Below are 25,031 nucleotides of genomic sequence, written 5' to 3' on the forward strand. Positions count from 1 at the left end.
GTTTATTTTTATAATTGTAACAAAATATTAATTTAGAGTTGTATTTCTACTAATGGTTTAGGAAACAGTGTTAGAAATATCTTTACAGTTAAGATTAATTAAACGTTAGATAGCTAAACCATTGAGCATCTTGATTATACGTATAATATATACCCTTATTTAGTCTTTTGGGAGCGTAAGCCCCTTTAGTGCCTTTCCTGCCAACCTTTTTCACATTGTGGCACATGATATTTTGATGGCACCCTGGAGTGATTGTGAACTTGTGGCAGCCAAGGATGGCAGTCTGCTTTTGCCTAGCGCCAACACTTTCTACCTGACAACCTTGGACATATTAGCTAGTTTATCTAAGCCTCAGTTACTTTTGCTGTAAAATAGATATAATATCTGCCTCAGTTTATGAAATAAATAGCCTTTTAAAATCATTTATGTTATTGATGTAATCCATCTCTAGCTCCAACAATATAATGTTCAGTTAGGTCAGTATTTTTGAAAATAATTTGGATAATTAAAAATATATATAAGTTAGACATAATGTATGTTTAAAATCACAGGATCTCGGTTTGAAGAGACCTAGAGTTCAGCTGGTGTGCTGGCTTCTCTGCCCGCTTACCCTCTGCTCTTCTAATTGAATGAACATGAGCGTGTTATTGTCTTTCTTAGAAAATGTACTTGAACTGTGTATACAATGTAACAATTAGTTGTTAAAGGTTGTAGAATATGGGTATTGAAAGGGTTTTTTTACACATTTTTCATGTAATCCTTACATTAACCTATTGTGAAAGACATTTTTAGCTCTACTTTACAGTTAAGGAATCCCATGTACTGGGATTCATTTAAGTGAGAGGTGAGCAGGGCCTAGAAATCAAGTGTTTGGACTTCTGTGTTTAATGTTTTCTCCACTAATCCATAGCTGCCAAGTGGCCCATACTGTTTTGTACAGGATAAAATGTAATAACTCATTAAACACTGGTTGAATTTAGAAATGGATGGATCTTAAAATTATCTGAGAATTTCTCAGAAGCCAGGAAAAAGAAAATAGGCAATTTTTATTATATTGAGAATGAATACTTTGCAAGTTCTTCAAAATATGTTTTCTCAGATAGTAAGGTAATCTCTTTATCATTTCATTTACATTATTGCCCTCAGTATGTTCTCTTGTCATAGATTTTAAACATGAACATAATTGATCATGATTATACATGCCACTAATTCTGAATTCATGGAAATGAATGAGGATGTAATGCCATTTTGCTCATATGATTATGATCACTTTCTCTCTACATGCAATCATAATTTCTCTCTTTAACAGTTGAAGAGCAATGTTCTTCACGTTGACAATCACATAACTCAGTATGTAAAGATCTGTAATGAGCAGAAGAAAGAGGTATGTCTACTCTTTACATTACTATGCTAGTATCACTCAGTTCTTCATTTATGAGATTCTATGATTGTAATTGTCTAAAAATTTGACATATATTTTTATTACGATTTAAATCTGACTCATTCAGTTATTTTTCACAACTAAAGTGTTTCTGTGGTCATCTATATTAGAGACAAATAATTTGTTTTGTATTTTAACTAATGTTTCTCTCTACTAGATTTTAATGCTAAAAGAAAAACTAAAAGCCTATGAAGAACAGAAGGGCCTTATTGATGAAAATAGCACAGCAAAGTTAGTGATTGCAAGCCCTCAGAAAAAAGAAATTGAAAGGTAAAATTGACATTAAGATCTCATTTTAAGATTTTTATGGTTTTGAAATTCTGTCGAATATTTTATTTGTTATATAAGTATGTCTATATATATTCTCAACTGAATTCAGGGGGTCACTGATTGGTTTTTATATTATATACTTTGTAGATCAATTAATTTTAGTTGTGAATATACAGATGGCGAGGAGAACCAGGAGTTAGGTATGATATGGAAAAGATAAAGCCCATTATGTGACTATGAGAATAATTTTTAGTGGTTTATTTTTCTTCTCAGGTATGTTAATCTATTTGAGCTGCTGTTACAAAATACCACAAACTGGGTGGCTTATAACAAAACATATGTGTGTGTGTGTGTGTGTGTGTGTGTGTGTGTGTGTGTGTGTCTTGAAGACTAAGAAGTCCACTGTCGGGGTGCTAGCATGGGTTGGGTGCTGACCTTTCAGATTGTAGACTTCTTGAATCCTCACTTGGCCAAAGGAGAGGAAGACCTCTGTGGAGCCTCTTTTATTATGGCACTAATCCCATCCTTAGCTCTTTGTCCTTGTGACCTAATCACCTCCCAAAGTTCCCACCTCCTAATCACCTGGAGTGTTCATTTTCAGCATGAATTTTAGGGGACACATTCAGGTGATTGCTTCTGGCTTTATCATTATTTGTACAGTTCATGTAAATTTTATCTATCTTTTCTTGGCTATATATAACTCATAATAATCCACTTAATGAGTTTAAATGGCTAATTATTTGAAAGAACATCTCTCAATGATGTAAATAGATACAGAATTTTGATAGGTTCACAAGAAGCTCCTTCATAGGTAAAATTTAGAAGAAAAGAGAGCTGTTAAGGATGTAATACTCAAAAGTACTTTTCCTCTAAACAATTAAGACAATTTTCCAAATTTTCTAGATGTTTCTAAGGCTATGATTCTTGAGTAGTACTAAGAAGACAGTAAGGAATTCCTGAATCAAACAAGTTTGGAAATTACTCCTAAAGGAATCTAAAGGATTTCCAAAATATATCAGCATAGTAAAGGCTCTGAGAGGCCCTGCAGTAGAGATCTGTTCAACTTTGATTAAAGTTCAGTAAAATTAAACTTAGTTGACATTTCCTAGAGCCAGTTTTCATAACAGAAAACACGTTATGAAAACATATAACAGAAAACATAATGATAACACGTTAGACTAGAAAACTAAGCACAACTTAATCCATTGGTTATTAACTCTGTTTTGGGACTCTAGATTCATAAAGGTTGTGTTGGTGTACATAAGAAAGACTAATCAACAGTGACCTCAACTTAGTTTCAAGTGTGACACCTTTTTGAACTTGGATTTGTATGTAGAATTTATATGAAATATACTTGATTTAGGGGAAAAAAATTCTGCCTTAGTTTACCCCAGGTGTTAAGATAACTTCTAATAATAATAATTTTTTGTAGATAATTTTATAGTTTTTGGTTAATGTTAAGGCCATGTTAATTTTATCTGATCATTACAACAATCCTTTGAAATGTGAAGTGGGATATTGTTTTTTCTCATTGTCAGATAAGAGTAAGAACTATTAAAAATCATCTCTTTTAAATCTTAATCCATTTGCTCCCATAATATGCTATTTCACAAATATTAAAAGAATTAAACAGTTGTTTCTATCAATGACAGTGAATCAGTTTTTCATCTAGCATAAAGTTAGCCTATGTTGTTACAGTATAAGAGCTCTGTTTATACTGGAGATTTTCCAAAGTGTTTAAATTATGTTTTGTTAATTTCAATAACCTATTGTCAAAATAAAATTATTTTATTAGTCTTATGATGCTTTTTCTTATATCCCACCAATTTATCTTAAAAAAATAACTTAAGTAAAAGTGATTCTTTATTACTGATTTAGTCTTATCAGAGGAAGCTTTTAATTAACATACACATATTAGTAGTTCAGTTATTTTATTTGTTAATCAAATGTGGAGTTGGTCCTCACGCATCCAGTTATCTCTTTGTTGGTGCAAATTTCATGGAAATTAAAGAAGTCATCAACTGCTTGGAGGACTTGGAGTCACCACTTGCATGGAACTGGCTCAGTACTGATGAACCAAATCTGGTTACCAACTCACACCTCACAAATTAGTGGACTTCTAGAGCTGATTGCTCCCACTGTTGAACCTTTTCTTCTTTAAAATGATTCAGGAGGGAGATGGCCTGAGCTATGAAATAAGCATTTGTTTGGGTACTGTTCACATTTCAACCTAACTTAATCAACAATAAAAACTTTGAGTTTTAAAGAATGCAACATGTGAATAATTTACTTGTATTTATAAAGAAGATAATGAAGTCCCTGGCCAGTTGGCTCAGCGGTAGAGCATCGGCCTGGCGTGCGGGGGACCCGGGTTCGATTCCCGGCCAGGGCACATAGGAGAAGCGCCCATTTGCTTCTCCACCCCCCCCCCTCCTTCCTCTCTGTCTCTCTCTTCCCCTCCTGCAGCCAAGGCTCCATTGGAGCAAAGATGGCCCGGGCGCTGGGGATGGCTCCTTGGCCTCTGCCCCAGGCGCTAGAGTGGTTCTGGTCTTGGCAGAGCGACGCCCCAGAGGGGCAGAGCATCGCCCCCTGGTGGGAAGAGCATTGCCCCTGGTGGGCGTGCTGGGTGGATCCCGGTCCAGCGCATGCGGGAGTCTATCTGACTGTCTCTCCCCGTTTCCAGCTTCAGGAAAAAAAAAAAGAAGAAGAAGAAGATAATGATAGAATAGTATACCCCATAGCCTTTGTAATTTTCCTTCAAAAGTAACTATGTTCTAAAAGAATTACATGAAATAACTTTATCAATCATACTGTTACAAAGAACATTTTTAATGTCATGAATTTGCAAAATATCTTTTAAAATTTACATATTTATGAATTTTAAATACATAAAAAGGGAAAAATATAGTTTTTTATATCTATCAAAGCTATTTGTAAAGATAGTATTCAAAAAGGAAATATGATTGTTCTTTATGCAGAGTAATTAGAAAACTTGTGACTATACCAAGAAAATTGTATAGAATTTAATATTCAGCATGTGTCATCTAAAATTATTAACAATTGGTCTCTAGTTACTTGAATGGTTTAAATGACTAGAAAATGGTTGTCAATTCCTTAAAACGCTGTTTGTAAATGATAGCTTTTCTTTTTTAGGGAGCTCTCTAACAACCTTTGGTACCAATTTCCTTCCTTTCATCCTAATCACTAAACACCACTGATTGAAATAAGCCTGCCCCCACAAAATTACAAAATTAACAAACATTTAACTATGTCCTTTTGTAAAATGTTAAAGAAAACTAAGAAATTATCTTTGGCTTTAACCTAAAGATAACTTATCAATTCATTTACTGGCATTAGCGTTGTTGTAATATAATACAATGAAATTGCGATGTCTGTACATACTTCCTATGAAATATTTATCAGTTTGACAAAACTGCAGCAAAGTCAATGTGCTGTGGTTTATATTCATTCCCAATAGAGTTTCATTAAGGACTACTGACGTAAATTGGCAGCGTTTTTACCACAGATCCTTACAAATATATCTAAAATTTGGCCATAGTATATTTGATTTCAAGTGCATATACTTTGTTACAGTTTTATTTTAAAGGCTTCACGGTTAATTTTTCTTTGAGAAGTTTTTTTTATATGCAACTATACTGTTGCTATAGCTTAGAACTGATCTATGACTTAAAATGTAAATATTTTTTTTAGAAAATTACAATATTGATGTGACAAATGTTCTGTTGACCCAGAGGATGCAGGATTTCAGGGTCATCTTAGGGCTTTCAGAGTTTTTCAGCTTGAGGTCTTTATGCTTTTGGAGGAGATAGTTGTCAAACCCCCCAACTTTAAATCTCTAAATCTATATTGCCCTTTGGAGGAAACACACTATAGTGGCTTTTCTAGGTTTACCACATTGTAAATTTGGATGTTTTGGGTCATGGCCAGTGTCACTGACTCATAGCCACGCTGTAGGTGTACCTAACCTCATGGTGTGTTTTTACTCTAACAAATTCTAAAGCGAAAAACTGGATATCTCTCTTTCCCTAGGGGGCAATGGAGGCACCAGATTATCATCCATTTCCTAAAATTAATATTTTAGCTTTGCTAAGCAAAATACAGTATGTAACTAATAACAGAGACCTTATACTTATATCTTCAATAACATGGTCTTTCTTGAAGGAGAGAGGACTAATGTAGTAAAAATAGTTAATAACCCTTTTCCACCATTTTTGTAATTTAATAGGAAACCATCGCTTTAACCTGTTTGCCTTTAATCATTCTCACTATGAGTGGGATATCTTTTGTTCATTCGTTTCATTAAGTAAACTTATCGTCTATCACAAAATTAGTGGCATTCTTAAATGTGTTTTATTTTTTGTAGATTTCAAGAAATTCTCAACTGCTTGTTCCAGAATCGAGAAGAAATTAGGCAAGAATATCTGAAGTTGGAAATGTTGCTTAAAGAAAATGAACTTAAGTCATTCTATCAACAACAGTGCCATAAACAAATAGAAATGATGTGTTCTGAAGACAAAGTAGTAAAGGTATCTAACAACTTTTAAATTTTAAAGAATGTAAAAACATGGGAACTTCCAGTTCTAAAAATTTGATAGGCAGTGTTACTTTATCACCCATTCTCTGTAACCACCTGGATGTTCTGGAGCAGGGTTAGTCAACCTTTTTATACCTACCGCCCACTTTTGTATCTCTGTTAGTAGTAAAATTTTCTAACGCCCACCGGTTCCACAGTAATGGTGATTTATAAAGTAGGGAAGTAAATTTACTTTATAAAATTTATAAAGCAGAGTTACAGCAAGTTAAAGCATATAATAATAATTACTTACCAAGTACTTTATGTCAGATTTTCGCTAAGTTTGGCAGAATAAATCTGAAACAACTTACCATAGTTAAATCTATCTTTTTATTTATACATTGGTTGCTCCGCTACTGCCCACCATGAAAGCTGGAATGCCCACTAGTGGGCGGTAGGGACCAGGTTGACTGCCACTGTTCTGGAAGATATGTAGCAAACATTGTTTTAAAGGCATAGTTCAGTGTGTAAGAAACAAAATCAGTGGCTACTTGTGTCTGTGAGGATTGGTGAAAGGCTGAACATGCATGAAGTTAACAAACTCAAGTAGAGTTGAGGACCGAAGGTGGGGCCGTGGGAGCAGTCTACATCAGATGCAGACAATGGCTTACAACTTAGAACAATAGCAGATTTTTTTTTCCCCAAGGAAGAATATTTTATCACTGACATTGTTAGAATTTCCACAGCATGGTACTAAAACATGCAGACCAACTTGTAGTCAGTTTTACTATTTAATGCAAGTAATACACTGCCCTCCTTCTCCACGCTCTCAAACCACTTTTACTACCCTGGCTTTACTGTACACCACTACTTGCATAACGGACCCAAGGGAGAACATGGGGTTACACATGACAGTTGCACATAAAGCCAGGAACCTCAGAGGCCTATACCCTTCAAACTGGGAGTACGCCAGGAGAAAACATGATACCAACTAGCACATGAAGACAGGGAACCAATCCTGGGTACAAAAAAAGGCTCATTGGAAGACTTTCATTATAGATTTACTTTTCACAGGATTTGAGATTTGAATTTTTACAATCCATGTGTTTTGTTAAGCAAATTTCTAAGGAGAGAAATTAACATAGAAAATGGTATCAGACCAGTGATGATCTATGGGGAACTGGGCAGAACCAGTGCAAAATAAGCCTACTGAAACAAACCCTCAAACCACCGGTGAGAACTTACTGCCCAAAATTCCAAACACATAGTAGAAGAGTTCTTCATAAGTAAATCAGACTTAGCAAATATGGCGGAATAGCCAAAACATGAGGTAATAGAGCAGTCTGATAAAAACTATGAAAACGAGTGATGCCATCAAAAGGAATTAAAGATAAATGAATCAAAGATAGAAAATAACAACCATTTCTGAGAACAAATGAAATTTTAAAATGTTCTTTATAGTTTCAGTACTAGGCAATGTTTTAAGCATTGTACATATATTAACTCATTTAATTTTAAAAAAATTCTATGTATTATTTAATATTTTTATCCTCATAATTATGGTAAGGAGAAAAGGCGCATGGAATTTATTTTGCCCGAAGTCACAGAGCTCATAGGTGCCAGAACTACGATTTGAACTCAAGAAAGCTGAGTTCAGAGAGCACAGAGCCTGTGCTCTTATCCTTGTGCTTTTTGCATGGTAGATATAGCTGAAGACAGAATTAAGGAAATGGGACATCTGAGGAAATCACAGGATAAAAAGATAGCAAATGTGAACAAGATGTTACATGAAAGATAGACTGAAAATTCATGCATTTCTCTAATAGATAATCTGACAGATATATTAGTACAAAAGGGCAAACTATAATATGAAAAATTTAAAGCTCAGAATTCTCTGGGAATAATAAGATGTAAATTCAAGAAGCAAGAGTTTTAAGCATGATAAAAATAAAATTGTATACCGGGACATATGCAAAGCCATCATGAAAATCAAAAAAATAAACTTGAAAATACTAGATTATTATTTGCCTTAGTTTTGGTGTTCATTGATGATAAAGGTTAATTTTTGTATTTATATATGTAATTTAATTACACAGGTAATGCATGAGGTACATTCAGATATAAAAGCTTTCACTTATAACTTCCAAGTCCTCAATGCCACCCCAAATGTGTTTTCTTCCTTTTCTATTTTCTCAGAAGTAATAATTATATATAAAACTTTTTACATTTTTTAATGTCTGATAGCTGTCAAATTTTAAATAGTGCCTTAAAATAAGTAGCCTTTTAGTTTTTTCTCAGCCTATGAAATAGGAAAGATGATATACCAAGAAATTAATCATGAAGTATTTATCAGTGTATCAGTGATGCCAGTTTATCAGCTGTTAAACTATATTACCAAAATTAGTTTATTTACTGAGTAAACATTAATTATTACTTATCTAATGCCATAGAAAAAAGACCTTATTAAGGAATGGAGGTTGCCAGACCAGGGTAGAAAGTTTCACTTATGCAAGACAAGTATGTGCAAGAGAAAATATTCAGCATGGTGCCTATTTTCTATATTTTATAATAATGTATTGAATACAGAAAATTTATTTCTAATTCTGTATTCAAGTTGCATTTAAAATGTGCTCACATCATTTAATGGCAGAAAAAAACTGAACTTACATCTTTGAGATTTGTCACTGTATGTGTACTTTAACTTTCTTGAACTGCAAAATACGTACCAGTGTTTTTGATAACCTCAATGACTTCCAAATAACAGAATAAATGATATAGTTAATATATCAGTTTGTTGTTGTGAACCACTGTCAGATGTTCGCTAAATGGAATTCTGAAATAGTGCTATATTGCATAATTATCTAAGAATTATATATTTTATCTCAATTATTTGCATTCGTAGATTAACTTTTAGCAGGGATTATAATTTTTTCAATTTTGTTTCAGTATCCATAAAATAAATGTCATTTATCTGAAGGTGTAATTATCTGATTTATTTCTTGGGGGCAAAAAAGGAAAATTCAATCATGGGAAGCTGATAGTGACTTAATAACTTAACCTAACAACAGGTTTTATTAAACACTTGTTTATTGAAAAGCCTTATAGCCGACACAATATAGGTAAAGAAAAGTATGAAACATTGTATATTCTTAAATTATTTATAAGCTAGTTGAAGCAATAAAATAATATAAAAATAAGGCACTAAATGATTGTCATTTAAGTAGTAGAACTGCAAAAATAAAAAACAGCTAGTATTATTGTCTACTATTTACCAGACACTTTCAAGTCCTTTGCGTGGGATGATTCACTCAGGATGTTTCACGAGTCTGTGAGGTAGAGCCCATATATCACCATTAGTGAGCAGCAGAGGAACTGAGAATTCAAGTGAGTTGTCTAGGTTATATACCTAATTAATGTGACTGAAACAGTATGAAACCTTGGCTGTGTGGCCTCAGAGTCTGCACTCTTTTTTTCTTTTTTAGAGTCTGCACTCTTAATCATTCTGCTCTGCTATAAGTACTATAAATGCTATAGCTATTCAAAGGAGAAAACAGTGGCTTCCAATTAAGGTGGTTAGGAAAGGCTTGCTGGTGGAGAAATGAGATACGGGCCTTGCGTGAGAATATCAATGAGGAAATAAACAAAGGAAATAGTATATTCTGGAGAGGATATCAATTTGACCAGAGGACAGTGTTTTTGTGGGATTGTGTGTATAGAAGAATTTAACTTATCAAAACTTCCTGTCAATTCCCGATCCCTTTGACTGATTGCCATATTCTTTTTCTTTATATCTGAAGTTGCTAGAGCTAACCACTATGAATGGATTGGGGATGACACATGATATGAAACATATTTGTAATTTTGGGAATTATTGACAAGCAGAAAGATAGGCTAGTCAGTGGGTCAGATTGTGGGAACATTACTTGGCAGGAATTCTGTAATTTATTTTTGTAGTCAAAACCCAGTCTTTGCAGCCTGACTAGGCGGTGGCACAGTGCATAGAGCAGAGGACCCAGATTCGAAACCCCAAGGTTGCTGGTTTGAGCCAGGCTCATGCAGCTTGATAACAGGCTTACCAGCTTGAGCACAGGGTCACTGGCTTGAGCATGGGATCATATACATGACCCCATGGTTGCTGGCTTGAGCCCAAAGGTCGCTGGCTTGAAGCCCAACGTCGCTGACTTGAGCAAGGGAGACACTCGCTCTGCTGTAGCGCCCTCCATCCCTAGTCAAGGCACATCTGAGAAAGCAATCACTGAATAACTAAGGAGCTGCAACGAAGAACTGATGCTTCTCATCTCTCTCCCTTCCTGTCTGTCTGGCCCTATCTGTCCCTCTCTCTGACTCTATCTCTGTCAGAAACAAAAAAAAAAGACAACCTTTGCAGCAAAGGAGTAGTGCATTATTGGAGCTTAGAATCAGACTGCGGTATTTTAAACATTTGAGTATTATTTAGTACACTGAAGAAATTAGGTCTAATCCCAAACTAATTTAAATAATGTTATTTTACTGTTTTACTAACCCCACTGAATATTGAATGTGAGTGCTTAGAAAGATTAAGACACAGTGGTAGAATGGGTTTGGCTCATTTCTTTAATTTTTTACTGTTTTCATTTTATTCTTCTGCTTAGTAGCCTTTTTTCAACCCACTTGTTTTTTATGATTTCTTAGGTTTGGTCATTTCAAGCCATATGTTCCAATTCTTATAGGTATTTTTATGATTCTAGGTAAACAATGAAGATAAAATCTCTTAAGGTTATTGGTTGTAGTTAAACTATTAAAAAACATAGGGCAATATCTAGAGGCTGTGTTTGTTTGTGTATGTGTGTGTGTGTTTTGTTTGTTTCTTGTTTACTTTTATACAACAAGTGTCAAAGTTGACTCTTATTAAACTGCTTGCTAAAGTAAGGAATTTTATATCGCTCTTGGACCTTCTCCAAAAAGAGATTTATTATCAGAAGTGCTAAAAGAATCTCATAGCATTAATGCAACTGGAAGTGGTTCTGGAATATGGACTCTGAGATTAATACTCAAGTGAAGCTCCTGGCTAATTTTATGGCCATGTTAAGATAATCTGCATATTATTTTTAGTGCAATAATGTATTTACCATGTTTGTGGTACTTTCGTGCAAAGCAGTAGTAACACCCAAATTTTAGAATAATATGCTCATGTTCAAGACCTTTTGTGGAATTCTGGGAATTTTGTTAATAAAATATGTAAAGCTCTTTGAAACCTTAATGGGAAATATTTCACTTTAATGTCTGGGTTTAACATGCATATTTTAGAATTTATTTCCAAACACTTGTTCTTTACTTTAGAACAGTAGTTCAGTAGGAATACTCTGATGGAAAATGTCCTGAAAGAGAACTACTATAGAGGATACATTTGATGAAAAATACAAGTAAATACTCAAAAATATAATTTTTAAGGGGTTTTTTGGTATTAAATATTGACTGCCATCAGACCCACCGATCATTTCTTGCCCTGATTTCTAAGAAAGAGTACCTACAACATTTATAATTGTTGAAACAAAATAAAGACAAGTTGATTTAACTGCCTTTCTTCAGGCTGGCCGGTAAAGTTCATTTTTCAGATGAAGTGACTGATACCCACTGAAATTGATTTGCCTACACTTTCAAACCTGTTAATTAGAAGAAAGTCAAGAAGGCACAAGCTATAGCAGTGGCTACAAACTTTTTAGCTTTCAGGATTCCTTTCTGCTTTAAAGAAATGATTTGGGACCTCAAAGAGCTTTAGTTTATGTGGATTCCATCTACCAATATTACTATATTAGAAATTAAAACAGATTTACAAAAAGACATTATTTTAAAAATAATTATGCATTGGTCCGACTCAGTTAGCTCAGTCGATTAAGATTGTCATCCTGAAACGACAAAATTGCTGGTTCGATCCCCAATCAGGCACACATGAGAAGCAACCAAAGAATGCACAACTGAGTAAAACAGGAAATGAATGCTTCCCTTCTCCATCCCTTCTTTCTCCCTTCTCTATGTCTCTCTAAAAGTCAATAAAAGTTAAGCCCTGGCTGGATAGCTGCACTGGTTGAAGTGTCCTCCACGGCGTGGGAACGTTGCCTGGGGGCTTTCCTGGTCAGGGCACTACAGAAGTAACTCAGTGTTTCTGCCCCTCTCACAATGACTGAATGAATTCTTTTTAAATAAGTTATTTTTTTAAATAAATTTGTGTTAATTTAAAATAATTGAGTAACCCATTGCATAACATAAATAACACTTTAATGAAAAATAACTGATTATGTTTTCTAAAACAAATAGATTGAGAAGAATGATGTTCCTTCACATTTTTGCAAATCTCTTTAATTATTCGCTTTTCCCAAAAATGTCAATACATCTTTTATAAAAAAAATAGTAAGGAAAAGAACTTAGCTCCTAAAGAGAGTAAGATCTTTTATCAAGTTCGAATGTAGTTCCTGCTATTTTTTATTATTCTTATTATTCATGTAATTTCCTACTTTCAAAATCAGCGGCAGAAGCCTGACCTGTGGTGGCGCAGTGGATAAAGCGTCGACCTGGAATGCTGAGGTTGCCATTTCAAAACCCTGGGCTTGCCTGGTCAAGGCACATATGAGAGTTGATGCTTCCTGCTCCTCCCTCCCCCTTTCTCTCTCTCTCTCTCTCTCTCTCTCTCTCTCTCCTCTCTCCTCTCTCCTCTCTAAAAATTAATAAAAGTAAAAAAAAAATAAATTAAAAATATAAAAAAAAATCAGCGGCAGAATATGTTTTAATTCATTGGAGATTGATTATCTTGGGTCTGGCTATCATGTGATGATTACAGAGTTCAGTGTCTTTTCTGCATATAACCCAGAAGGTTAAGCTGCTCTAGCCCACAGTGCCTATGATATGCAAGACCCATAGAGTAAGAGCCCAGAAAGCTAGTTTTGATCTCGTTTCAGGTCTAGGTTAAACACCAGAAATATTCCAGATATCCATTATGCATCAGGTAAGATCTGATATTTTTGACCACTCCGATATAAGTTCTATTTTCTATCATTTTCATCAGCCAAGCTAAAGGCCTTACAGGCAAAACCAGAGCAGTGGACCACTATTTCTTCACCTCTTTCAAATAGGAATGAAGACAAGAATAGGGCATGTGTCGATTTTAACTTTTAATAAAGAAATCATGGAACTTATCAGATCATGGATGGACTTTTCAAATGAAACATTTGAAGGAATGGATTTTAGCACACACACATAAACAAAAGTTTTCATCTTCACTTTGGCCATTGTGTTTCTTAAAGCCATAAACTCTCAACATGTAATTAATAGACTACATTAGCACCTTGTGAGAAAATGTACTACTTTACTAATACCACATGTATCAGTTATCTTGAAAATTAGGTTGACTTAAATGCATTGTTCTTTCAGGCCACTTGCAAACGAGATCATAGACTTGCAATGTTGAAAACTCGTCGCTGCTACCTCCAGAAGAAAAGAGAGGAAGAATTGAAGCAATTTCATGAGAATACTATTTGGCTCCATAAAACTGAAACCGAGATGAGATTCTTGAATCAAAATGGTCATATTCCAAAGGTACAGACAGCTTTATCCAGGCATACCTTGGAGATACTTTGGGTTCATTTCCAGTCACCCCAGTAAAGTGAATATCGCAATAAAGCAAGTCAAATGAATTTTTCCCAGTACATATAAAAATTACGTTTATACTCTATTGTAGTCTGTTATGTGCAATAGCATTATATTAAGTATAATATACCTTAATTTAGTAATTTATTGCTTAAAAGTGCTAAACAGCATCTGAACCTTCATTGAATCATAGTCTTCTTGCTGGCGGAGCAGGTTGCCTCAGTGTTGATGAAAGTACTGTATCTGGAATAGCGCATACAGAAAAACAAGGTGCCTGCATGTTCAGATTTATTAGAACTGTGCTCTTTGAACTCAGTGTCGTTCTTCAGTGAGTATCTTTTATAGGACAACTATTGCTCCATCGCTGAGATTTAATTGACTAATTTTATTGAATATATACCTACCTCGCTAATTATCTACTAGGTTTGCCTTTTCTCTACTTTCAGAAGAGTGAAGTTACTTTTAAGTGCTGTTATTCTAAAGCGATTGCATTCTTTTAGGAGGTGGCTCTTGAGTTCAGCTAATTATATTTCAAACTATACTTGAGGAATAATCATTTAGGTAATTTTAGTTTGTTTTAATACTTGATATTTTGTGCAAAAAGAATTTAGATGTAGCCACTGTTACTGGTCTCATGGCTAAAGAAAGCTGGTTTGAAAGCTATTTGCATGTATGAATGTACTAAACAAGATATTCTACCTAAAGTGGCAAAAGATTGTATTTATAAAAAGTAGTGATGGGTAATGATTATTAATGGCTAAATCAGGAAAAAATTGTGTTCAGTCACAAGGTTACAGAAATCTTATTTTAGAATCTTAAAGTTAAGGTTATATTTTGCTCCCTTAACAATAGTAAGTTTTGGGAATATGCAGGTCATTTCTACTACATTACTTCCAAAATGTCATCAGTGTCATCATTATACTTGTCATGTCATAGTTGCAATATCACTTTTCTATCTTCAGTCTCAAGTTCAGACTTAGGTTAAAAGAAGAGGAAAGAAAGAATGCATGAAGGAGAAAAAAAAAATCTTTTTTAAAAATTCCTAACAGACCTATCTTAATAGCTAGAATTGCCACACAGCTATCACTGGCTACAAAGGTGTTTGGAGCAGTGACTGTTTTTATGGGACACATTTATCACCCAGAGCAAAATTAGAATTCTCTTAATAAAAAAGAAGAGGTAAATAAATATTGAATAAGCAACTAGCAGACAGCTGCTACAAAATAACTAATTTTGACTAAATACTTAATATTTTAAAAGAACTTCTTTGCACTCTTTTTGTCAAGGAGGAGCAACTTTACTTTGATGTTGCTTTTCTGAAATTCTCTGTCAGCTAATTGGTATCCATTCCTAGAATCTTCAAATTTCTAGAAAAGCACTACACTGAAACAGTGAAATAAAGTTTAAAATATTTAGTAACAAATGGATGCAGCTAGTGATCATTAATATTCAAAGGTGTCAATATTTTTTATTATAATTCAAAGATATTAGCCAGTGAAGCATGACCAGGAAAATGGATTATCTGATTGCATAGAAATCACTGTAAATGGCCATTTGTGTGTGTTTGTGTGTGTGTGTTTTAAAGCTCACACTGGAAACAGAGGAGACTAGCAAGAGTAGGTAACCACGAGCAGCAAGCAGCAGACACCCTGTTTCTTAAGAGTAAGGCCAAAGACCAACAGAAACAGAGAATGAATAGTTTCATCGTGTGGAGATTCACTGAGAGCCAGCCAACAATGTAATCTATACCTCAGTAATTCTAGAAGTCTTCAAAATATTTTGCTGAAAGCATACCTGTCAGTTCAGTAGATTAGGAATTAAATGTAGTCCAGCATGTACTTTAATGATATTTTATAATATAACTTAATTGATAAAGCACTTTAGAATATTCCCTACAGAGAGCATGTAAATATTGGAAAGAGGATACATTTTGGAGTTGGAGTGTTTAGTAATTCTGTTACTTGATAGTTATGTTGAATACTAACTCTAACACTAATTGTATGATTTGAGGCAAGTTGTTTTAGTTTCTCATCTTTAAAATATATTTAAGATGTGAAATTAAATTAAATACTGTGTGCAAAGGCCTAGTACCACTCAACACATAATAGACGGTTGATAAATAACAGTTCAATCATACCCTAAGTAACACTAATAGACATCAATAGCTAATGAAGGTGTACTAAAGAAGCGCAGCAGAGTGGGCTGTTATAAAATCCACTTCCCATTTTTCCTTCGAAACAGTAATTCTGACTTTTTGCGTTGTGGATACCTTTAAGAATCTTATCAGAGCAATATAGATCTTCTCTTGGGTGGGAGTTTGGGAAGGTCACATTCATGTAATTTTGCCTTTTTTTAAAGACATCTTTCCTTTGCTACAACATTAAGAATATCTAGTTTAGACAAACATAAACACATTTTTTAATGCTCTACTCATTTTAAGGAGGTACAATGGACATATTTATATGACTTAAAAGGAATAAGCCAAAAAAAAAAGACAATAGTTAATCAATAAGCTATAATAGGGAATATCTAGGTTAGAAAATGTAACTTTTGAAATTCCATGCCAGGTGTGAGGCATCTAAAACTGGAAAGGCTCATCACAGAATGCAGCAGTCTCCATCAGAGCACCCAAGCCATGTTCTAGATAGAAAGTGTTCAGAGAAAACGGCTGATTCTCTGGCCAAATGAGTGTTTCTCATTCAATGTACAAGAGCCAATTCTCTTGAAAAGTTAATAGACACTGAATGTTTATAGTAGCTTTTGGTTTGTTTCACTTATTTGTTAGAGACCATGTATGTCTAAAGTAGTCATATTCTCAACACAAGCGTTGTCTAAATCAGTGATCCCAACCCCCCAGGCCGCGGACCGGTACCGGTCCGTGGGCCATTTGGTACCGGTCTGCAGAAAAAGAATAAATAACTTACATTATTTTCGTTTTATTTATATTAAAGTCTGAATGATGTTTTATTTTTTAAAAATGACCAGATTCTCTCTGTTACATTCGTCTAAGACTCACTCTTGACGCTTGTCTCAGTCACGTGATACATTTATCCATCCCACCCTAAAGGCCGGTCAGTGAAAATATTTTCTGACATTAAACCGGTCCATGGCCCAAAAAAGGTTGGGGACCACTGGTCTAAATGACATAAAGTTACTAAGATTTTAAATGTTAAAGTGTTAAATTTTTGACATTATTTTTAAATAATTATTAGATTCTTTAGTTTTCTATATTACTATTACTTATGGTCATGATGTTCTGATAGAATATTTAGCTCTTCTAGTGAGCAAAAACTTTCTCATGAAAGGTCTAAACATTTTGCATGTGGTAAATAAAACAAAATTTACCACTTTTACTATTTTTAGGTGTACAGTTCAAGTGGCATTCGTACATCCACTTAAAAATAATATATATAGTTTTTAAATGTTATTACTAGAGTATTTTCACAATAGCCTTAATTTATTTATATTCATATTATAATTTAATGTTTGTATAATTATTCTGGTTTATGAACCAGCTTCAACTAGAGAAGTACTTAAGAACTTGTTTAATATTAAAGATGAAAAAAAATTATAGAAATTAACTAGTTTGCCTTTGCTTTCCCATGTTTATCATAATCTCCCATTTAAAAAAATAGTATGTTATTCTTTTTCAGCATTATTATTCCTATTTTGTTTTTTCCTTTTGGTCTACTTAGTAGGATTTAGAAAGTTAATGTTGCTCGGGTTGTTTTCAATAAATTTAATTTTTAAATATAGTCAAATCTAGCAATATGTCTTCTATAATTCTCTTAAGCAGAACTTCTCCACACCTAAATATGAATCTAGAATTGATGTTTAGGTCCTGTATTTTAATGCATGGTTATAATTTGAAAAAAGTTAAATTGTTTCCATTCTTGTCAGCCTAATTCCACTCACAGTTCATTTTTCTGTGGCTGTTTTTATAGCTAAAATAATTATCTATTTACAAGGTGTTATATCCTACATAAGAAAGCTGAGATACAACTTTGTAAAAGGACTTATCCACAGTCATACAACTCTGGACGCATACTCAAATACTGTGACTTTCGAATTGGTGCCTTTTTGCTGCACCCTCCCGCATTATCCTACCTCTTAACCTCTCACATCTATGCACTTCTCTCTGTCTCCCACTCCACTACCCTAAATCAGACTTCCGCTTCCATTAGTGAACTGCTACATTTGGTCTTTCTGCCTTCGTTCATATTACACTGCAATTCATTCCCTCTGCTGCAACTAAAATGAGCTTTCTAAAATGTAACTCTGATCGTATCACTGTTCAGTTCTTTCTCCCTAATATAACCTCTCTATTATGATTTCCCAGGCTTAGCATGACACCTGAATACCTCTCAAGTTTCATGTATCACCTCTCATTATATTTTTCACTTCAGACATTACTAACCTACTTGTAGTTCTCAGAATTGGCTCTGCTCTTTTAATCATTGGCATATCGAGACAAGAAAGGCCTCAAATTGTAAACTTGGTTTTTCAAAGGTGACAAGCTAGCCAAGGCCCATAATTGACTAATATAATTATACAATTAAGATTTGCCTTTTTTAAAGAAGAGTGATTCAAAACAATAAAGGAATAAGATTGACAGAGGAGGCATATAAAGAAGGGATTTTTGTTATTAAAAAGAAAAGATGGAGTATTTGGCAAATATATTTACACTATAAGGATCATTGAATTTTCTAACTCTAAAACACTAAAGAGATCCTATAGTCAAGCTCTTAATTTTAGTCAAATAAATTAATCTCCATAAAGACCTGTTTTGGGCGGTTGCTTTTGTGTTATGGCTGAGACCATCTCTAAAATCACCTGACAGGCCAGTATTCTAACCATATCATACTGATTCCTAAAGAGTGTTTTCTCTAAAATACTTGCAGTATTTCTTGAAATATGAGTTGTATAAATAAGCCCCCACTTTAATATATATAGGACACAGAATGAAATTGTTTTCCTATCATAGTGTCTACCACTGGCATAGGAAGTATTTATAAAAAAAGGAAAGAAAAAACAACTTTAAGCTTTTAGAGAATTGATGGTCAACTGCAGGTTATGAGGAATATTGAAAAGCTGAAGTGGATTATGGGAATTGTCCCCAGGAAGGTGTTCTCAGGCACAGCTCTCTTGCTTTACGGTTTTGTTGTGTCCGCCCCTCACTTCCTTTCATTATACTGTATACACTAAAACTTTCCCAATTAAAGATTTTGAGAATGCTATTGGATTATTACCAGTATATCAATGTAACCACTTAGCTGACATTTTATATACTCAAAGTTTAGTTATTTTGTGGAAAGATAAGTAATTCTAGGTGGTAGGATAGATAGCACTTGGGCCTACCCACACATGAATGAGTCTTAGGAAAATAGGAGCCTACAAAAAAACCTCTTCACACTCTTGCTGTAGGAGGCTGATGCCAAGATTTAGTTAAAGCAAGAAATTGTTATTACCTGAAACTCCAGACTCTGTAAAGTAAGGCAGTAATACTGAGCTAGTCTGACACAGCCCCTGTTCTAGTGTAAACCTTGCAGTCTAGCACCAGGAGACACGATATAAACAATTACTGATCAATGCTATGACAGAGACTATTGGGGATGGACAGTATCTGTCTTTAAATGTAGTGCTCAAGGAAAGCCTCTATAAAGAAGTAACATTTAAGCAAAATATGGTTATTTCATGGTGTTTTCACAGTATTATGAACAAGTTAGATAGACCAAGAAACTGTCACCATAAAAAATTTTTTTGAGTTCCTGACCTTCTGTTTCTGAGGAACCTTAAAACTTATCTTACTTGTAAGTTACAGACACCTGTACCAGAACACTTATTTTTCAAACTCTTTCTAAGCATATCATTACATAGGCAAAAAATTAAATCTATTGACATCAATATAAAATAAGTTTTATTAAAATTGATTTTATTTTTACATTCTTAAAGGAATCTGATGTATAATTCATTGTTTCCCCCAGGAACTCGATACAGATCTTCACTTTCACCATTTGCACCTCCAGAACAAAGATTTGAAAGCCCAAATTACACATATGCTGGACCTAGCTTCTCTTCAAGAACAGCAACATAGGCAAACTGAGGCGTAAGTAGTACATGTACTTACCTATTCTACAAATTTTAACACTGTAGCTTAGGAACCTGAAGCATAGAAGTTCACTTTTCCAAGCCAGAAAACTGAGTATTTACATGGTATCATATTTAAGTGCCTGTGAGCAACAGAACATACAGAGTTAGAAAGAATTGAGAAAGTCTAAAAGAGCTGGTTTTTCTACTCTAGCTATATAATTTTTTATAGTGCTTTATAGTTTTGAAAACATTTTTTCAAATTAATTATTTTATGCAACAGATGCCATTTACTGCAAAATTCCAAAGATACCTATGTTGTGAAAAGGAATCTTTCTAACTGTCTTCGAGCTACCCATTTCTCCTCTTAGAAGCACTCACTATTAATACCAAGTGAATATTTAAATAGGTGGTGTTTAAGCATTCTTAGGTCTAGAATGATATTTTGCTATTGTTCAAATGAAGTTACTAAAAATGTATATATTTTATATCTGGTGTCCAATTTTTATGTGATGGTTCAGTAACTTATGTTCTCTCTACTAGATCAGTAGTAACATCATTTTAGTCTGTAGTAACATAATATTTAAAAAGTGTAACAGTGTTTATTTTTGTTACTTTGCATATGTTGCTTACCTCTTAAATGTCAGTTTCATGCTCTGGAAAAATGAGAAATTTATTTTTGTTAGGGCTTTCTATTAGTCAAAAATTCTACTGGAGTTCTAGTAGTACTCTCAAATAACTGGTAACTAATTGTCTATACTTTTGCTATAAGGGAAATTATAATAAGGAAGTTATTTTTAAAAATAAGAAAAGGAAAAGCTTTGTGGAGATATTTTTTTGTGAATACAAACTCATCCTAATCTCCACGTACAATCTATATCCATACCATAAGCAGACATTGAATATTTATTAACTAGCATTTAAACCACCTGCAAGAGCTAAAATTATAAAAGAAACAATAATTTATTTTAACCATACTGTACTCGCTATATAATACAGAGAGATGAATACATTTAAGATAAATTTCTGCCTCAAAATAGACCAAAAAATTCTCTTTACTTATTTAGGAATTTGATGAACTAACACATTACAAACAGAAGCAGTACCTCATAGTAAGAAAGAGTGAGTTTTGACATTAATCTTGAATTCTTATGTGTATTACCAAAATAACCTTGCATAAATTATTGAACCCCAATAAACTTTATTTTTCTTATATATAATATTAAAATAGGTTATAACACTTATAATTTGAAAGGATTAAATGACATAAAAAGAATGGAGGTGTTGAGTATCTTAGCAGGATATTGTAGAGTGGAGGCAAAAAGCTGATTTAATATGTAATTGAAGTGCTATAAGAAAAAAATTTTTTCAACCAAGAACATTTTACCCAGTGAAGTTATTACGAATTAAAGGAAAGATAAAGAATTTTCCTGACAAGCAAAAGCTAAAGAAGTCTTTAAGTAGGCTTTAAAATAAAGATTGTATTAAGAGACAGAGAATGTCATTACATAATAAAGGGGTTAGTTCAGCAAGAGGGTATAACATATGTAAATATTTATGTACCCAACATAACAGCACCTAAATATATAAAGCAAAGATAAGCATACATAAAGGAAAAAATAGACAGGGCACTTTAACATACCACTTACATCAGTGGGTAGGTTATCCAGACAGACAGTCAATAAGGAAACATCAGCCTTAATTGACACATTAGGTCATGGACTTAATAGATATATATATAGAACGTTTCATCTAAAAAAAAAAAAAAAAAGATACAGTTATCTCAAGTGAAAATGGATAAATTCCCTGGGATAGATCATATGTTATCCCACAAAACAAGTCTTAATAAATTTAAGAAAATTGAAATCAGATCAAATTTCTTTCTGACCAGAGTGATGTGAAACTATAACTAAATTATAAGACAGAAATGAAAAATTACAATATGTGGAGATTGCACAACATGCTACTGAATGATCAATGAGTCCAGTAAGAAATCAAAAGTGAAATAAACAGTGGCTTGAGATAAATGAAAAAAGAAATACAACATACCAAAATTTATGACACAGCATTAACAGTTCTAAGTTGGAATTTCATAGCAATAAATGTCAACCTCAAGAAAGAAGAAAAATCTTAAACAACCTTACTTTGCATCTCAAGAAACTACAAAAAGAACACACAAAACCCAATGTTAGTACAAGGTAATAACAGAGCAGAAATAAAGGAAATAGACTAATAAAATAATAGAAAGGGTCAATGAAACTAAGAGTTGGTACTTTAAAAAGATAAAGTGGACAGACCTTTAGCTAGACTTACCAAGAACAAAAAGAGAGAGGGCTTAATTGAATAAAATTAGAAATGAAAGAGGAGACATTACCACTCACAAAAGAAATGAAAAGTATCATAAGAGACCACTCCACACAATTTTATACACCAACAAATTGCACAGCCTTGAAGAAATTTCTAGAAATATACCAAGAATGGGTCATTAAAAAAGGACAGTCTGAGCGTATTGATTACTACTAGTAAGGGTTTGGAATCACTAATTAAAACCTCCCTACAGACAAAAATCCAGGACCAGATGCTTTACTGGTGAATTCTACCAAACATTCAAAGAAGAGGAGTAATTCTTCTCAAACTCTTCTAAGAAAAATGGGAGAGTCTGTTGTATGAAGCCAGCATTACTCTTATATCAAAACCAGCCAACAACACAAGAAAAGAACACTGCAGACTGACATCCCTGATGAACATAGATGTAAAAATTCTCAACAAAATATTAGCAAGTCGAATTCAACAATATATTAAAAAGATCATACACCATCAACTGGGATTTAACCCAGGAATCCAAGGATGGTTTAACATTCTAAATCATTCAGTATGACATATCACATTAACAAAATAATGAATAACAGTAAAATAACCATCTCAATAAATGTAGAAAAACATTTGACAGAATTCAACATTCATTTATGATAAAACCTTTCAACAGCATGGAACATGCCTCAACATAATACAGGCCATATATGAAAGGCCCACCAGTAGTATCAATCCTAATGGTGAAAAGCTGAAAACTTTTCCTCTGAGATCAAGAACAAGTCAAGAATGCCGACTATCGCCACTTTTATTCAACATAATGGAAGTCCTGCCCAGAGCAATTTGGCAAGAAAGGGAAAAGGCATTCAAATTGGAAAGGAAGAAGTCAGACTGTCATTATATGCAAATGAAATGGTACTATATGTGGAAAATACTAATGACTACCAAAAAACTGTTAAACCAAATAAATGAACTCAGGAAAGTTGCAGGATACAAAATAAACGTATGGAGATTATTTGTATATATAATACAATGAACTATCAGAAAAACAGTGTTAGACAATTTTATTTACAACTGCATTAAAAATAATAGAATACCTAGGAACAAATTTAATGAAGCAAGTGAAAGACCTGTACACTGAATCTGTAGGACATTAATGAAAGAAATTGAAGACACAAATAAATAAAAAAATATTCTGTGCTCATAAACTGAAAAAGAATTAATATTGATAAAATACCCATACTACCCAAAGCAATCTACAGATTAGTCAATTTCAATCAAACTTTCTATGTTGCATGTGCTGTGGTGGCACAGTGGATAGAGTGTCGACCTGGAACGCTGTGGTGGCCAGTTCAAAACCCTCGGCTTACCTGGTCAAGGCACATATGACAAGCAACAAGTAAGGAATGAACAACTAAAGTTAAGCAAGTATGAGTTAATACCTTTTTCTCCTCCCCCACCTCCTCTCTTTGTAAAAATCAATAAATTAAATTTTAAAAAAATTCAATGTCATTTTTTACAGAAGTCAAAAAACAATTAACCCAGGCATATATTGCCAATTAATTTACAACAAAAGAGCCAAGAATATACAATGGGGAAAGGACAGTCTTCAGGAAATGGCATTGGGAAAAGTGGAGGACAGCCACTTGCAAAAGAATGAAACTAGGCCCTGGCCAGTTAACTCAGTGGTAGAGCATCGACCCAGTGTGTGGATGTCCTGGGTTCTATTCCCAGTCAGGGCACACAGGAGAAGCACCTATCTGCTTCTCCACCCCTGGCCCTCTCTATTCTCTATTTATCTGTCTCTGTCTCTATCTCTTCTCCTCCTACATTGATGGCTCAATCCAAGCGAGTTGGCCCTGGTCCCTGAGGATAGCTGCATGACCTCTGCCTCAGGCACTAAGAAGAGCTTGGTTGTTGACCAACAGAGCAGTGCCTCAGGTGGGCAGAGCATTGCCCCCTAGTGGTGTTTCCAGGTAGATCCCAGTTGGGATACATGCAGGAGTTTGTCTCTGCCTCCCTTCCTCTCACTGAATAAAAAAAAGAAAAAGAATGAAACTGGACACTATCTTATACCACACACAAAACTCAACTCAAAATGGATTAAAGACTTTAACATAAAACCTGAAACAATAAAATCCTAGAAGAATACATAGGTAGTAAGTTCCTTGACATTGAACTTGGTGATGATTTTTTAGTTGACAGCAAAGTAAATAAGTGGAACTACAACAAACTAAAAAGCTTTCACATAGCTAAAGCAAGCCATCAACAAAATGAAAAGCCAACCTGCTGACTGGAAGAAATATTTGCAAATCATATTTAAAATATATAAAGAACTGAAAGAAAATAGCAAAACAATCTGATTAAAAAAGGAGCTGCTGCTCTATATCAGGGGTAGTCAAGCTTTTTATACCTACTGCCCACTTTTGTATCTCTGTTAGTAGTAAAATTTTCTAACCGCCCACCAGTTCCACAGTAATGGTGATTTATAAAGTAGCGAAGTAACTTTATAAAATTTATAAAGCAGAGTTACAGCAAGTTAAAGCATATAATAATAATGACTTACCAAGGACTTTATGTTGGACTTTTGCTAAGTTTGGCAGAATAAATCTTTATAAAACAACTTACTATAGTTAAATCTATCTTTTTATTTATACTTTGGTTGCTCTGCTACCGCCCACCATGAAAGCTGGAATGCCCACTATTGGGCTGTAGGGACCAGGTTGACTACCACTGTTCTATATAGACATTTTTCCAAAGGAAGGCATA

The 25,031-nt window shown here is 33.9% G+C and overlaps 1 protein-coding gene across 2 annotated transcripts in view; it reads left to right on the forward strand.

Annotated features, from left to right (window-relative positions):
- KIF18A (kinesin family member 18A) overlaps nt 1-25,031 on the forward strand; it is an 85,268-nt gene that overhangs the window by 26,131 nt on the left and 34,106 nt on the right. For both annotated transcript variants that reach the window (XM_066364049.1, XM_066364056.1), the window contains exons 8-12: nt 1,310-1,384; nt 1,599-1,711; nt 6,096-6,258; nt 13,650-13,814; nt 19,850-19,971. In XM_066364049.1, the coding sequence (XP_066220146.1) occupies nt 1,310-1,384; nt 1,599-1,711; nt 6,096-6,258; nt 13,650-13,814; nt 19,850-19,971 (638 nt within the window). The remainder of the gene's footprint in view (nt 1-1,309; nt 1,385-1,598; nt 1,712-6,095; nt 6,259-13,649; nt 13,815-19,849; nt 19,972-25,031) is intronic.

This window comes from Saccopteryx leptura, chromosome 1 (assembly GCF_036850995.1).
Source record: "Saccopteryx leptura isolate mSacLep1 chromosome 1, mSacLep1_pri_phased_curated, whole genome shotgun sequence".
NCBI classification, from domain to species: domain Eukaryota; kingdom Metazoa; phylum Chordata; class Mammalia; order Chiroptera; family Emballonuridae; genus Saccopteryx; species Saccopteryx leptura.